General features: G+C 38.1%; 1 protein-coding gene across 1 annotated transcript; it reads left to right on the plus strand.

The window, feature by feature from the left end:
* Positions 1-1,393: 1,393 nt before the first annotated feature.
* LOC130982395 (photosystem I P700 chlorophyll a apoprotein A1-like) lies at positions 1,394-3,547 on the plus strand. The gene is made up of 2 exons (XM_057906389.1): positions 1,394-1,673; positions 3,171-3,547. Exons 1-2 carry the CDS (start codon positions 1,394-1,396, stop codon positions 3,545-3,547), a joined length of 657 nt encoding a protein of 218 aa, XP_057762372.1.
* The last annotated feature ends 10,233 nt before the right edge of the window (positions 3,548-13,780 follow it).

Raw genomic sequence — 13,780 nt, forward strand, 5'->3', positions numbered from 1 at the left:
CGTTTACAGGATTTTAAATCCATAAATGAATACATTCAGCAATGTTCCAAATTACCTCACGAATAAAATTATATGGGAAAAAGATAAATAATAATGATATGATAGAGAAAACTTTCTTGACCTTCCATGCCTTGAATGTACTCCTACAGCAGCAGTATCAAAAAAAAAAGAATTTATAAAATATTCTGAGCTAATTTCTTACCTTCTTGTTGCTGAGCATAACAATGAATTACTTTTAAAAAATCATGAAGCATGTCCAACTGGCACCGCTCCATTTCCTGAAGCGAATGCGGCAAATCATAACCCCAGAAGAGGTAAATTGTAAGGTTTTAGTAACAAGAAAAATTATGAAAGGAAGAAAAATTATGTTCACAAGAAATGATCTCACCAGAAGTGGGATAAAGAAAGAAGCAATAGGAAAAATAAATCAACAGAGGACAAATATTTTTGTTGTGGTGGAAAGGGTCATTGGTCGTGTACCTGTCATATCCCAAGGCACCTGGTCGATCTTTATCAAGCATCTTTGAAAAAGGACGACAAAGAAAAAGAGACGAATTTCATTTCAAAGGATGTTGCTAAAAATTACACCACTCATTATGAAGTATCTAATTTCTTTAAGGATCCTAAAGGAAATACTGATCATTTGATAAATGATGAAAAAGTCTAATATATGGGTTTGTTAAGTACTCATGTAAATAAATAATGTAAGAAACTTCTTGTTAAGTTTTATTTTCTCTATCTTTGGATTTTAAATATGATGTATATAAATGATGTTTAAAAAATATTAATATTTATGTTTATGAATTTCAAAATTACTAAAATAATAATTTTGCTGTGCTTTTACTCATTTTTTTATTAATATTATTTGTCTTTGAAGAAAATGACAAGGACATATAATGAAGATGTTTGCCTTGCAGATAGTGCAAGTTTGCATACCATTCTCAAAAGTAATATATATTTTACACATCTTGTACCAAAAGAAGAATATGTTAATACTATTATTGGCTCAAGCAATGTGATAGAAGGCTCCAGAAGAGCTATAATTTTATTTTTCGAAGGAACAAAATTCATAATAAATAATGTATTATTGTCTACCAAGTCTCTAAGGAACTTATTGAGTTTTAAAGATATCGTCGAAATAGATATCATATTGAAACAATGAATAAGAAAAATCATGAGTACTTATATATCACAACTCATGATTCAAATAAAAAGATTATATTAGAAAAGTTACCCTCACTCTCATCTGGGTTATATTATACTAAAATTAGTGCAATTGAATCACATGCCATTGTAAGTCAGAAGTTTACTATCCCAAATGAATTTATAATTTGGCATGATCGATTGGGTCATCCGGGAACAACCATGATGCGGAGAATTATTGAAAACTCCCATGGACGTTCACAAAAGAACCAGAAGATTCTTAAATCTAGTGAATTTTGTTGTGTTGCATGTCCTCAAGGAACCTAAGTTTACATTATCTAATAGTTTAAGTACAGTTGACATAGTTGATGCACAATCAAAATATGGTTTTTTGGGGTGGAATTTGTGGCGGCAACCTATAGGTTTCGTCGTTTTTCTAATTTCTTCCCTAGCAGAATGTGAAAGATTACCTTTTGATTTACCAGAAGCGGAAGAAGAATTAGTAGCGGGTTATCAAACCGAATATTCGGGTATCAAATTTGGTTTATTTTATGTTGCTTCCTATTTAAACCTATTAATTTCTTCATTATTTGTAACAGTTCTTTACTTGGGCGGTTCAAATATCTCTATTCCGTACCTATTCATTTCTGAGTCTTTTGAAATAACTAAAGCATATGGAGTTTTTGGAACTACAATTGATATCTTTATCACATTAGCTAAAACTTATTTGTTTTTGTTCCTTTCTATCACAGCAAGATGGACTTTGCCTAGGCTAAGAATGGACCAATTATTAAATCTTGGGTGGAAATTTCTTTTACCTATTTCTCTCGGCAATCTATTATTAACAACTTCGTCTCAACTATTTTCACTGTAAAATATGGATCCTCTAGATTTGTAACTTGTCGCAAACAAGAGAAAGAAAAAAAAACTATTTCATAGATATTCACGATATGTTCCTTATAGTAACTGGGTTCATGAATTATGGTCAACAAACAATCCGAGCTGCAAGATACATTGGTCAAAGTTTCATGATTACCTTATCCCCATAGCGAGCCTCAGCGGGAAGCCCACACGACGGGCTATTAGCTCATTGGTAGAGCGCGCCCCTGATAATTGCGTCGTTGTGCCTGGACTGTGAGGGCTCTCAGCCACATGGATAGTTCAATGTGCTCATCGGCGCCTGACCCTGAGATGTGGATCATCCAAGGCACATTAGCATGGCGTACTTCTCCTGTTCGAACCGGGGTTTGAAACCAAACTTCTCCTCAGGAGGATAGATGGGGCGATTCAGGTGAGATCCATTGTAGATCTAACTTTCTATTCACTCGTGGGATCTGGGCGATCCGGGGGGGACCACCACGGCTCCTCTCTTCTCGAGAATTCATACATCCCTTATCAGTATATGGACATCTATCTCTCGAGAACAGGTTTAGGTTCGGCCTCAATGGAAAAAGAAAAATGGAGCACCTAAGAACGTATCTTCACAGACCAAGAACTACGAGATCGCCCCTTTCATTCTGGGGTGACGGCGGGATCGTACCATTCGAGCCTTTTTTTTCATGCTTTTCCGACGGTCTGGAGAAAATTGCAATAGGATTTTCCTAATCTTCCCTTCCCGAAAGGAAGAACTTTAAATTCTTTTTACTTTCCGCAGGGACCAGGAGATTGGATCTAGCCATAAGAAGAATAGAATGCTTGGCTGATAAATAACTCACTTCTTGGTCTTCGACCCCCTCAGTCACTACGAACCAAAAAAAATTATTGAATTCCCTGCACACAAACATTATTGAATTGAAATTCAAAGTCCAGAAGGAGTTTTAGAGGATTCAAAAAGGTCCGTTGAGCGCCTATATCTTATGTCATAATAGATTCGAACACTTGCCCCGGATTAACTTCCGGATCATAATTGTTCTAGTGAATAACTAAAGAAAAAAATTGGAATAGATAGATGGGAGATAAAATAGAAAGAAACTCAATATAAAAATCTCTCAAAAGTTCACTAATCTTTTTTTTTTTTATATTGGCAGGTCTCTTTGTATGTGTTGTCCGAAAGGAGGAGGACTCAATGATTATTCGTTCGCCGGAACCAGAAGTAAAGATTTTGGTAGATAGAGATCTCATAAAAACTTCTTTCGAGGAATGGGCAAAACCCGGTCATTTCTCAAGAACAATAGCTAAGGGACCCGATACTACTACTTGGATTTGGAACCTACATGCTGATGCTCATGATTTCGATAGCCATACTAGTGATTTAGCGGAGATTTCCCGAAAAGTATTTAGTGCCCATTTCGGCCAACTCTCCATCATCTTTCTTTGGCTTAGTGGCATGTATTTCCATGGTGCTCGTTTTTCCAATTATGAAGCATGGCTAAGTGATCCAACTCACATTGGACCTAGTGCTTAAGGCCATCATCACCAGTAAAGATTGGATTTGAGTCCCCTGAATTCCTAGAAAGGATTCAAGGCGATATATGTAGACCTATTCATCCACCATGTGGATCTTTTAGATATTTTATGGTCTTAATAGACGTATCTTTGAGATTGTCACATGTGTGTTTGTTGTCTTCTCGCAACCTAGTGATTGCGAGATTACTTGTTCAAATTATTCAATTAAAACACAGTTCCTAGAAAATTTAATCAAAGCAATTTGTCTCGATAATACTGGTAAATTTACTTCTCAAGCCTTTGATGCTTATTGTATGGCTAACAGAATAAGCGTTGAACATCTAGTAATTCATGTTCACACATAAAATAGGTTAGCAGAATCACTTATTAAATGCCTCCAGTTAATTGTTAGATCCTTACTTTTGAGAACAAATCTTCCAACCTCAGTTTGGAGACATGCTATTTTACATGCCGCAGTACTTATTCGTTTGAGACCAATAAGTTACCATCAGTTCTCTCCTATGCAATTAACTTTTGGCCAGTAGCCAAATGTTTTCCATTTAAGAATATTCGGGTGTGATATATGTTCCCATTTTACCACCTTCTCACACCAAAATGGGACTCCAAAGAAAATTGAAGATATATGTTGGATATAATTCTCCCTCTATAGTGAGGTATCTCGAGATACAAATAATAGATGTGTTTAAAGCTCAATTTGCATATTGTCATTTTCATGAATCAAAATTTTTAACATTAGGGGGGAGAGAATAAACTTCCTGAAAAGGAACTTAATTGGAATTCATCATTCTTGATGCATTTAGATCCTCGATCAGAACAATATGGACTAGAAGTTTAAAAGATTATACATTTGCAAAGAATAGCAAATGAATTATTTGATATATTTTCTAATATGAAAAGGATCACTAAATCATATATACCAGCTGAAAATACTCTAATTGGAATTGATGCAGTCAGACAAATGGCCACCGAAATAAAAATTTACGTCAGAAGCGTGGTAGGCCTGTCGGTTCCAAAGACAAAAATTTTCGAAAAAGAAAAGAGGTAAATACTATTACTGTTGAAAAAGATAAAGACATAAGAAAGACTGATAAACCCATATTTCATGAGTTCTTTTGTGCTTAATTTGAGTGATTTATATAATCCTTCACCTACTTATTCACATTAATTGCATGGTTTTACTTTCCCTTCCTTATTATGTCGTATTGTGAAAAAACATGTTTCTTAAGCTTTAAAAATTAATTATTTTAATTACCTATATTTCCATTCGATGCCGTGATTAGTGTGTTGAGTAGTTTTAGATTTTCTAAGGCAGAATGACTTAGAGGATGGAAAAGGAAACATACAAAAATGGAAAGAGAAAGCAAAATAGAGCTTTAAGGAAACTGGTGTTCACGCGATCGCATGGACAACGCGATCGCGTACCAGAAGCGAAGATTCAGCGACGCGGCCGCATGACTGACGCGACCGCGCGCCTTAAGCAGAACGCACATGACACGGTCGCATGACTGACACGACCGCGTGGCAAGGAAAAGCTCCGAATGACGCGATCGCGTGACCCACGCGGACGCGTGACAGAGGCCACGCACCAGAAAATTACAGAACACGCCCCAGCGAGTTCTAAAGCCCTTTTTGGCCCAAATCCAAGTCCAGAAAGCATAGACCAGAGGTTATGAAGTGGGGGAATGCATCCATTCAGGGAGAGCTCGCATAATTTTAGTTTTCTATGATTTAGATTTAGTCTAGAGAGAGTTCTCTCTCTCTGAGGATTTAGGACTTCTTCTTGTTTTGGGAATAACTCTGGATCCAGGTTTAAATGTTCTTTTATTTTAGTTCTACAATTATTTATTCCAACATTTGAATTGATTATTATAATTTGATTTATGAATTATTCTATGTCACAGATTGTTATTTGAATTAATGATAATTGAGGTATTTTCAGTCTATGATTGTTCTCTTTGATTTAAGTTGCCATTGCTTCCCATCTAAGGATATTTTTATTATTTCAGCAAATTTACTTTTTCCCTTTTGGTTCTGGTTAAGAATTCAGTAACTCAACAGTTATTAAACTCAACATAATTGATAATCGTTATCTTGCTAATTGAGCTGAACTTAAATAATCCCAACCTTTTCTTAAGAAATAATTAGGATTCAAAGGTCAATTTAATTAGTCCCTTGAATTTCCTTTGCCCTGGTAAAGGTTGACCAAGTGGAATTAAGATACAACTTTCATTATTGTTGAGAGGGATAAATAAGTTGGACTTCTAATTTCCCTTATCTTGCCAAAAGTTATTTTACAGTTATTTATTTATTTTTAATTGCCATTTAATTCACTCGACATTTAAATCACTTGCTTCTCATATTCTAAACCCCGATTACAACCTTTATAGCCAATAATAAGAACACACTTCCTCGCAGTTCCTTGAGAAGACTGATGGTGTGGAAAGCGATCCAACACAAAACTCACCGGCAAGTGTACCGGGTCGCATCAAGTAATAATAACTCACAAGAGTGAGGACGATCCCACAGGGATTGAAAGATTGAGCAATTTTAGTTTAGTGGGTGATTTAGTCAAGCGAATCAAGTTTTGGTTGAGTGATTTGTGTTTAACAGAAATTAAATGACAGTAAATGTAAAGGGGGAAGGGAGGAGTGCAGTAAAATAAAGAACAGAAAAGTAAAAGTGCAGAAGCTTAAAGAGCAAGAAAGTAAATGACTGAAACTTAAAGTGCAAGAAACTTAAATTGCAGTAACTTAAATGGCAAGAAAGATAAATTGCTAGAAGATAAAAGGGAATTAAGGAGTGGGATTGCAAGATCTAAACAAAGAAAAAGTAACTTGCAATAATGAAGGTAGCAGAAATTGAATTGGATGCAAACAGAAATTTAAACAGCAAGGAAATTAAAGTGCAGTAAAGGTTCACAGAAGAACCAAAAGTGATCTCAGGATCCCAAGGGCTTAGGTAGCAGAGCCTAAAACCCAATTTCCTTCCCAGATCTGAAGTTACTAAGCAATTGACAGAGAATAAAAGAAGAAGCAATAGAAGAACAGAATTGGAATTCAATTATGCAGAAATCAAAGTGCAAAGAGTTTGAATGGGAATTGGGACAGAATTTCCCCAATTTCACACACCCAATACTCAGAAAACAGAAGAGTAGAATTGCCCAAGGGAATTGAGGAAGGAGATCAATCAATTCTCCCTTGATCCTCTTAAGTCTCGGCCAATTCTCTCAAGAACAATTCCAAGAGAGTCAAAGCTCCAAAGGAATGTGAAAGTGAAAATTCAAAAGCCAAGGTAAAAGTAAAAATTCAAAAGTGAGCATAAAGGTAGCTAAAAAGGTCCTAATTACATCAAACTAAGTCCTATTTATACACTTTCTATTCTTGGATAATGGGATTTGGATGGGCTTTTCGATTGGTGAAGAAATGAATTAAAATGGGAATTTAATTTGAATTTTCGGCCCATGAAATCCACTCCCAGGAGGCTGCCCTGCCCTTGTGGAGGGCAGGGCAGGAAATTGATGCTTGGTGCTTGGAGTTGGTGCGGCCATGATGCGTCTTGGTGCTGCGTGGTGCGCGTCTGGCAAGAGGTTGGTGCGCCAGAGGCTGCCCTGCCCGCGCCAAGGGCGGGGCAGAAAATGTTGATGCACCAGGATGAGGAATGCGCGCGTGCGCGCGATGCACGTTGGTGCGCGGGACGCTGCCCTGCCCGCGCCAAAGGCAGGGCAGGAATGGTTTTGGTGCGCCAAGGGGCGTTTGTGCGCGCGGATGGTGCTGCCAGGGGCGTTTGTGCGCGCGGATGGGGCTTCTTGATGCGCACACTCACGATTCTGCCCTGCCCGCGCCAAGGGCAGGGCAATGATCCTTCCTTCATGGCCCGTGTTCGAAACTGGGCGGAGGCATGCACGCTAATTATTTTCTTGGTTTCTTGGCACGCTAGTCACCCTTAGTCTTTGGCTTCCTCATGGTTCTTTGTTCGAACCTTGTGGCTTGCATTGTTGACATTTTTTCCTTGATTTTCTTCCTCATGGAGCCCGATCCTGCTCTCCACAAGGGCAGGGCAGAGTTGCCTTTCTTGGTTCGGTCACTTAATGCTGCCCTCCTAGAGGGCATTCTGCCCTTGTGGAGGGCAATGTTGCTTCCTCCATTGCAATGCGGCACGCTTCTCTCCTCTTTGGCTACGCTTTCCTTTTCTTGTGTCACGCTTCTTAGGCCACGCTTTTCATTTTCTTTTCTTTTCTTCACCTAAAATAAACCAAACAACCACTCAAAGTATCACTAAATTCAAGAGGCTTATAAATCAATTAAAATTCAATTAAAATGAGCTCAAACCTCAATGATTAACATTAAATTCATGGTGGTTGCTTGATTTAAAGAAGTTATGCATTTTCACTCCAAATCACTAACTTAGGATGCAAGAAAGTGCATAAATGCTAACATAACAAGTGAAATTAGCTTGAAAAATGGGTATATGATGACTTGTCATCACAACACCAAACTTAAACCTTGCTTGTCCCCAAGCAAGCATCAAAACTAAGAGTAAATGATATGAATTAGAAAAGAACACAAATCCTTATTATGCAGATAGCAGAACTTCAATTTATGGGGCATTTATGCAGACAATGATACTCACTTATTGTTACTGCTGCATAATACACATCTTTCTTCAAAGGCTTGCTAAACTTGCTGTTATAAGACTCACCTTTTACTTACTCCCTTGCTAACTCTTCTTGGCTTATAATGCTTTAACAAGATTTTTATTCTTTAAGAGGTTTGGTGTTAAATGTTGCAGCTTAGCCTTTGGCTTCATTTTCTTTTATTTTGCTCAACATCTTTCCACCACAGACACTTAGCTCACTAATTCTTCCTAGGATCATTGATGCCCAGCATCTCTTTGGATCACTAAGTGCTTTGTATCTAAGTTGCTCTTTATTGTGGATTTTCAATTGGCCATCCCAAATCAGTTGATCTAAGTGACCGGGTTTCAAAATACCCCTTAGAATTTACTCATCCAAGCAGATCTCAGTACAAGAACACCACAGGCATTTGTCCTAAGGTTCAAACCATTGGTGTCCAACCTTTATTCTTTGTTTTTCTTGCCATTTTGGCTTTTTCCTTCCTTTTTCTTTCTGTTTTTGTTACCAAGGGTTGTTTCATTATTGATAGGAGTCTTTGTAACAGCAAGCTAACTTACAATTGAATGGGAATGATATTATGCAACATTTATTTCATGAGTTATGCATTTAATCATACACATGTACCACCACCAACTTCCATTCATACTCATGCAACATTGGATATTTTACTTTTCAATTCAAACAAAACTCTTTTATTTAAGCGTATGGGAAACAAAGCAATATTTAAGCTATGTGATGGATACAAGCATTATGCAGACTTATCATTTTTAACAAACCATTTCACTTGTAGCTAAATAAACACTTTAGCAAGACATACAAAGTTTCCCAAATTCAAAAACATCACACAGCAGCATGGACTAAGTTTAGATACAACCTTTGAAGTTGCAGCTCTTTGATTTTTCTTTCTGCCGTGTTTTCTTTGAGTTAGGCTGCATAAAATCTTCAATTGTTGATTCATATCCTGCATAATCCTCAAAGTTGCTTGCTTCTCAAGCCCTTAGTTACATGGTTAGTGTGCATAATCTGAGTGTGGTTTCAGGATTTGTTTTGGTGTGTGAACACCAAACTTAATTGTTTTGCCACTGTCTCAGATGTACCAAGTTAACCATATTTGAAACCATGTATCCTTGCTAAAGGTTAATGGAATTAAAGCTAGAAAATAATTCAACAGTTGAATAATATGTTTGATTGCTTGGAGCTAGAATCATGCAAAAGGTGAGGATGATATTTTTGGTGGAACACCAAACTTAGAAGTTTTCATTCTCCCTCAAATTGTTTTGGTGTGCAACACCAAACTTAGCTCCTTGCAATGCACAACAATTATTCAACATCTTTATTGAAAAGCTACTAAAAGAAAACTACCTCAGGTTGGGTTGCCTCCCAACAAGCGCTCTTTTATTGTCATTAGCTTGACATTGAACTCCCTTTAAGGTGGTTGATGTTGGTGGTGCCTCAACTTGTCACCCCTTACTGTCAGCTTTCTCTGAGTGTCTTGATGTTCAATTTCCACATGCTCAAGAGAAAGTATTTGATTAACAGTGTAGTAATCCTTTGTTCCCAATTGTTGATACACAAGTTGTACCTTGTCACCTTTGGCAAATCCTTCTGTTGGGATTTTTCTGTTCTTCCAACCCCTTTTTGTTTTGCTCCTGTGTTTCGTCTTTCCTTTTGTTGACCTTTCTTTTCTGACCATGGGTTTCTTTTGAGGATATCTCTTCTCAGTAGCTAGTATTTCAATATCTTCTTGGGCTTCTTCATTGATTTGCATAATCCTTGGCTTTAGGGTGTTGCTGTGATTTTCCTTGTCAATTTCTTCCTTCAGCTGTGATCCTCCCTTATCAATGTCCACATAGTCTTTCTTCTTTTCACTAAACTGTTCCTCTGGTAGGACCTTCAGAATGACATTCTGTTCATGCATTCTGAGAATTAACTCCCCTTTTTCTATGTCTATGATGGCTCTTGCAGTTGCCAAAAATGGCCTTCCTAGTATAACAGAGTCTCCATCATCCTCATCTGATTCTAGAATCACAAAGTCAGTAGGATATATGAGGTTGTCCACCTTAACCAAGAGGTTTTCAACTATACCCCTAGAGTGTACTATTGACTTATCTACCAGCTCCAGGGACATTTGCACTGGTTTGACTTCCTCTATGTGCAACTTTTTCACCAGGGAGGATGGTATTAAATTAATACTCGCTCCCAGATCGCACATTGCTTTAGTGATGGTTAATTCTCCAATGGTGCATGGCAACAGGAAGCTCCCTGGGTCCTCAAGTTTGGGGGGAAGCCCCTTTTGAATCAAGGCTCTGCATTCCTCAGTGATCGCTATGGTTTCTTGCTCATCCCATCTTCTTTTCTTGTTGATGAGCTCCTTTAGAAACTTAGCATACAGGGGCATTTGCTCCAAAGCTTCTGCTAAGGGTATGTTGATCTCCAATTTCTTGAAAGTCTCAAGAAATTTGTGGAAGTGCAGGTCCTTTGTTTCCTTGTGGAATCTTTGTGGATAAGGTAGTGGTGGTGTTGAGCTCTTCACCACTTGATGCTGTTCTGGAATTGGTTCCTCCATAATTTTCTTTCCTTTCTTCAGATTTTGTGGCTTGTTGTCTTCTTCTGTGAGCTTTTCTGGAGCACTTTTGCTTATTGTGTCTTTGTTGATGGCTTCATCATTCTTGGTTGACTCATTGTTATTCTCCATAAGCTTCTTTGTTGTTCCTTGGTTACCCTCTGTTAACACCCTTCCATTTCTCAATTGCACCACCTTGCATTCTTCCTTTGGGTTGGGAATGGTATCACTAGGTAGTGAACTTGATGGTTTCCAAACAGAGATCTTCTTAGAGATTTGGCCAATTTGCCTCTCTAAGTTCTTCATGGTAGCTTCTTGATTCTTGGTGGTCAGTTCTTGGTTTTTCATGAGTTTTTCCATGAGTTGTTCTAGATGGGTGATTCTCTGTGAGTCTTGTGAGGTGGGTTGATTTTGGGGTGTTGATGGGTGAGGATAGGTGTTTTGGTTAGTTGGGTGGTTATTGGGTGGGTATTGGTTAGAATTTGGGTAGTTGTTTTGTGGTTTTCTGTATGAATTTTGGTTAGTGGTTGGCTGGGGGTTGTGGTTTGTGTTTTTCCAATTGTTTTGGCCTGTGTTTCTTTGCCATGGTTGTTGGTTTTGATTATGGTTGTCTCCCCATCTGAGGTTGGGATGATTCTTCCAAGATGGATTGTAGGTGTCACCATAAACTTCATTTGTTCCAGGATTTTGGTTATGCATGTATTGGACTTGCTCTTGTTGTTGCTCCTCTTGAGTTTCTTCATTTTGCACCCAAGTGGTTGGAGGTTGGCTTGTGGTGCTCACTGCTGCCACTTGCAAGCCATCAATTCTCTTAGCCATTTGCTCAAATTGTTGTTGAATCTGTTGCTGCATCATCTTGTTTTGAGCTAAGATTGAATCAACTCCTTCCAACTCCATGACTCCTCTTCTCTGTGATGGTTGGCGTTGTCTTTGATGAGCAAAGAAATATTGGTTGTTGGCCACCATATCAATGAGGTTTCGAGCTTCCTCCGTGGTTTTCATGAGTTGTAGAGAGCCTCCAGCAGAATGATCAAGAGCTTCTTGAGCTTTAAGAGTGAGTCCTTCATAGAAGTTTTGTAGCTTGTCCCACTCAGTGAACATCTCTGGTGGACACTTCCTCAATAGAGCCTTGTATCTTTCCCATGCTTCATATAAGCTCTCGGCCTCCATTTGAGTGAATGTTTGAACCTCTGTCTTCAACCTTAGGACTCTTTGAGGTGGATAGAATTTGGCAAGGAACTTGCTCACCAAGTCATCCCAAGTGTTGATGCTTTCTTTTGGAAAGGTTTCTAGCCATTGAGTGGCTTTATCTCTAAGAGAGAATGGGAAGAGTAGCAACTTATAGCTATCAGGAGGTACACCATTTGTTTTTACTGTGTCACAAATTCTCAAGAAAGTGGACAAATGTTGGTTTGGATCCTCCAAAGGCCCTCCTCCAAAAGAACAGTTGTTCTGAACCAGAGTGATGAGTTGTGGCTTGAGTTCAAAGTTGTTTGCATTGACATTGGGAGGAAGAATGCTACTCCCACAATGCCTAGCATTTGCAAATGTGTATGAAGCCAAGACTCTTCTCTGTTGGTCATTGTTGGCTCCTCCTCCTGGTTGATTGGTATCTCCTTCCATATCTTGGAATTCCTCCTCAGATTCTTCTTCTTCTCCAACAATATTCTTCCCTCTTTCAGCTCTTCTTATTCTCCGAAGAGTCCTTTGATCAATTTCAGAGTGGATAGTAGAGGATCTTCCTATACCTGACATACAAACACACAACAATAAACACAAAAACCCAGAAATACTATGGAGCTTCAATCTGTAGCTAGAATGAAGTTCTGGTTGGTTAGTTTAAGCAAAAACTCAAACAGTTAATGTGTTAGTAAGAATTAGAATAACAGAAAAAGAAAAGTGCTTAATCTAGACCTCCACTTCACTTAATCATTGTCAATCTATTTCAATCCCCGGCAACGGCGCCAAAAACTTGATGGTGTGGAAAGCGATCCAACACAAAACTCACCGGCAAGTGTACCGGGTCGCATCAAGTAATAATAACTCACAAGAGTGAGGTCGATCCCACAGGGATTGAAGGATTGAGCAATTTTAGTTTAGTGGGTGATTTAGTCAAGCGAATCAAGTTTTGGTTGAGTGATTTGTGTTTAACAGAAATTAAATGACAGTAAATGTAAAGGGGGAAGGGAGGAGTGCAGTAAAATAAAGAACAGAAAAGTAAAAGTGCAGAAGCTTAAAGAGCAAGAAAGTAAATGACTGAAACTTAAAGTGCAAGAAACTTAAATTGCAGTAACTTAAATGGCAAGAAAGATAAATTGCTAGAAGATAAAAGGGAATTAAGGAGTGGGATTGCAAGATCTAAACAAAGAAAAAGTAACTTGCAATAATGAAGGTAGCAGAAATTGAATTGGATGCAAACAGAAATTTAAACAGCAAGGAAATTAAAGTGCAGTAAAGGTTCACAGAAGAACCAAAAGTGATCTCAGGATCCCAAGGGCTTAGGTAGCAGAGCCTAAAACCCAATTTCCTTCCCAGATCTGAAGTTACTAAGCAATTGACAGAGAATAAAAGAAGAAGCAATAGAAGAACAGAATTGGAATTCAATTATGCAGAAATTAAAGTGCAAAGAGTTTGAATGGGAATTGGGACAGAATTTCCCCAATTTCACACACCCAATACTCAGAAAACAGAAGAGTAGAATTGCCCAAGGGAATTGAGGAAGGAGATCAATCAATTCTCCCTTGATCCTCTTAAGTCTCGGCCAATTCTCTCAAGAACAATTCCAAGAGAGTCAAAGCTCCAAAGGAATGTGAAAGTGAAAATTCAAAAGCCAAGGTAAAAGTAAAAATTCAAAAGTGAGCATAAAGGTAGCTAAAAAGGTCCTAATTACATCAAACTAAGTCCTATTTATACACTTTCTATTCTTGGATAATGGGATTTGGATGGGCTTTTCGATTGGTGAAGAAATGAATTAAAATGGGAATTTAATTTGAATTTTCGGCCCATGAAATCCACTCCCAGGAGGCTGCCCTGCC

Source organism: Arachis stenosperma, chromosome 1 (assembly GCF_014773155.1).
Source record: "Arachis stenosperma cultivar V10309 chromosome 1, arast.V10309.gnm1.PFL2, whole genome shotgun sequence".
Lineage (NCBI taxonomy): Eukaryota > Viridiplantae > Streptophyta > Magnoliopsida > Fabales > Fabaceae > Arachis > Arachis stenosperma.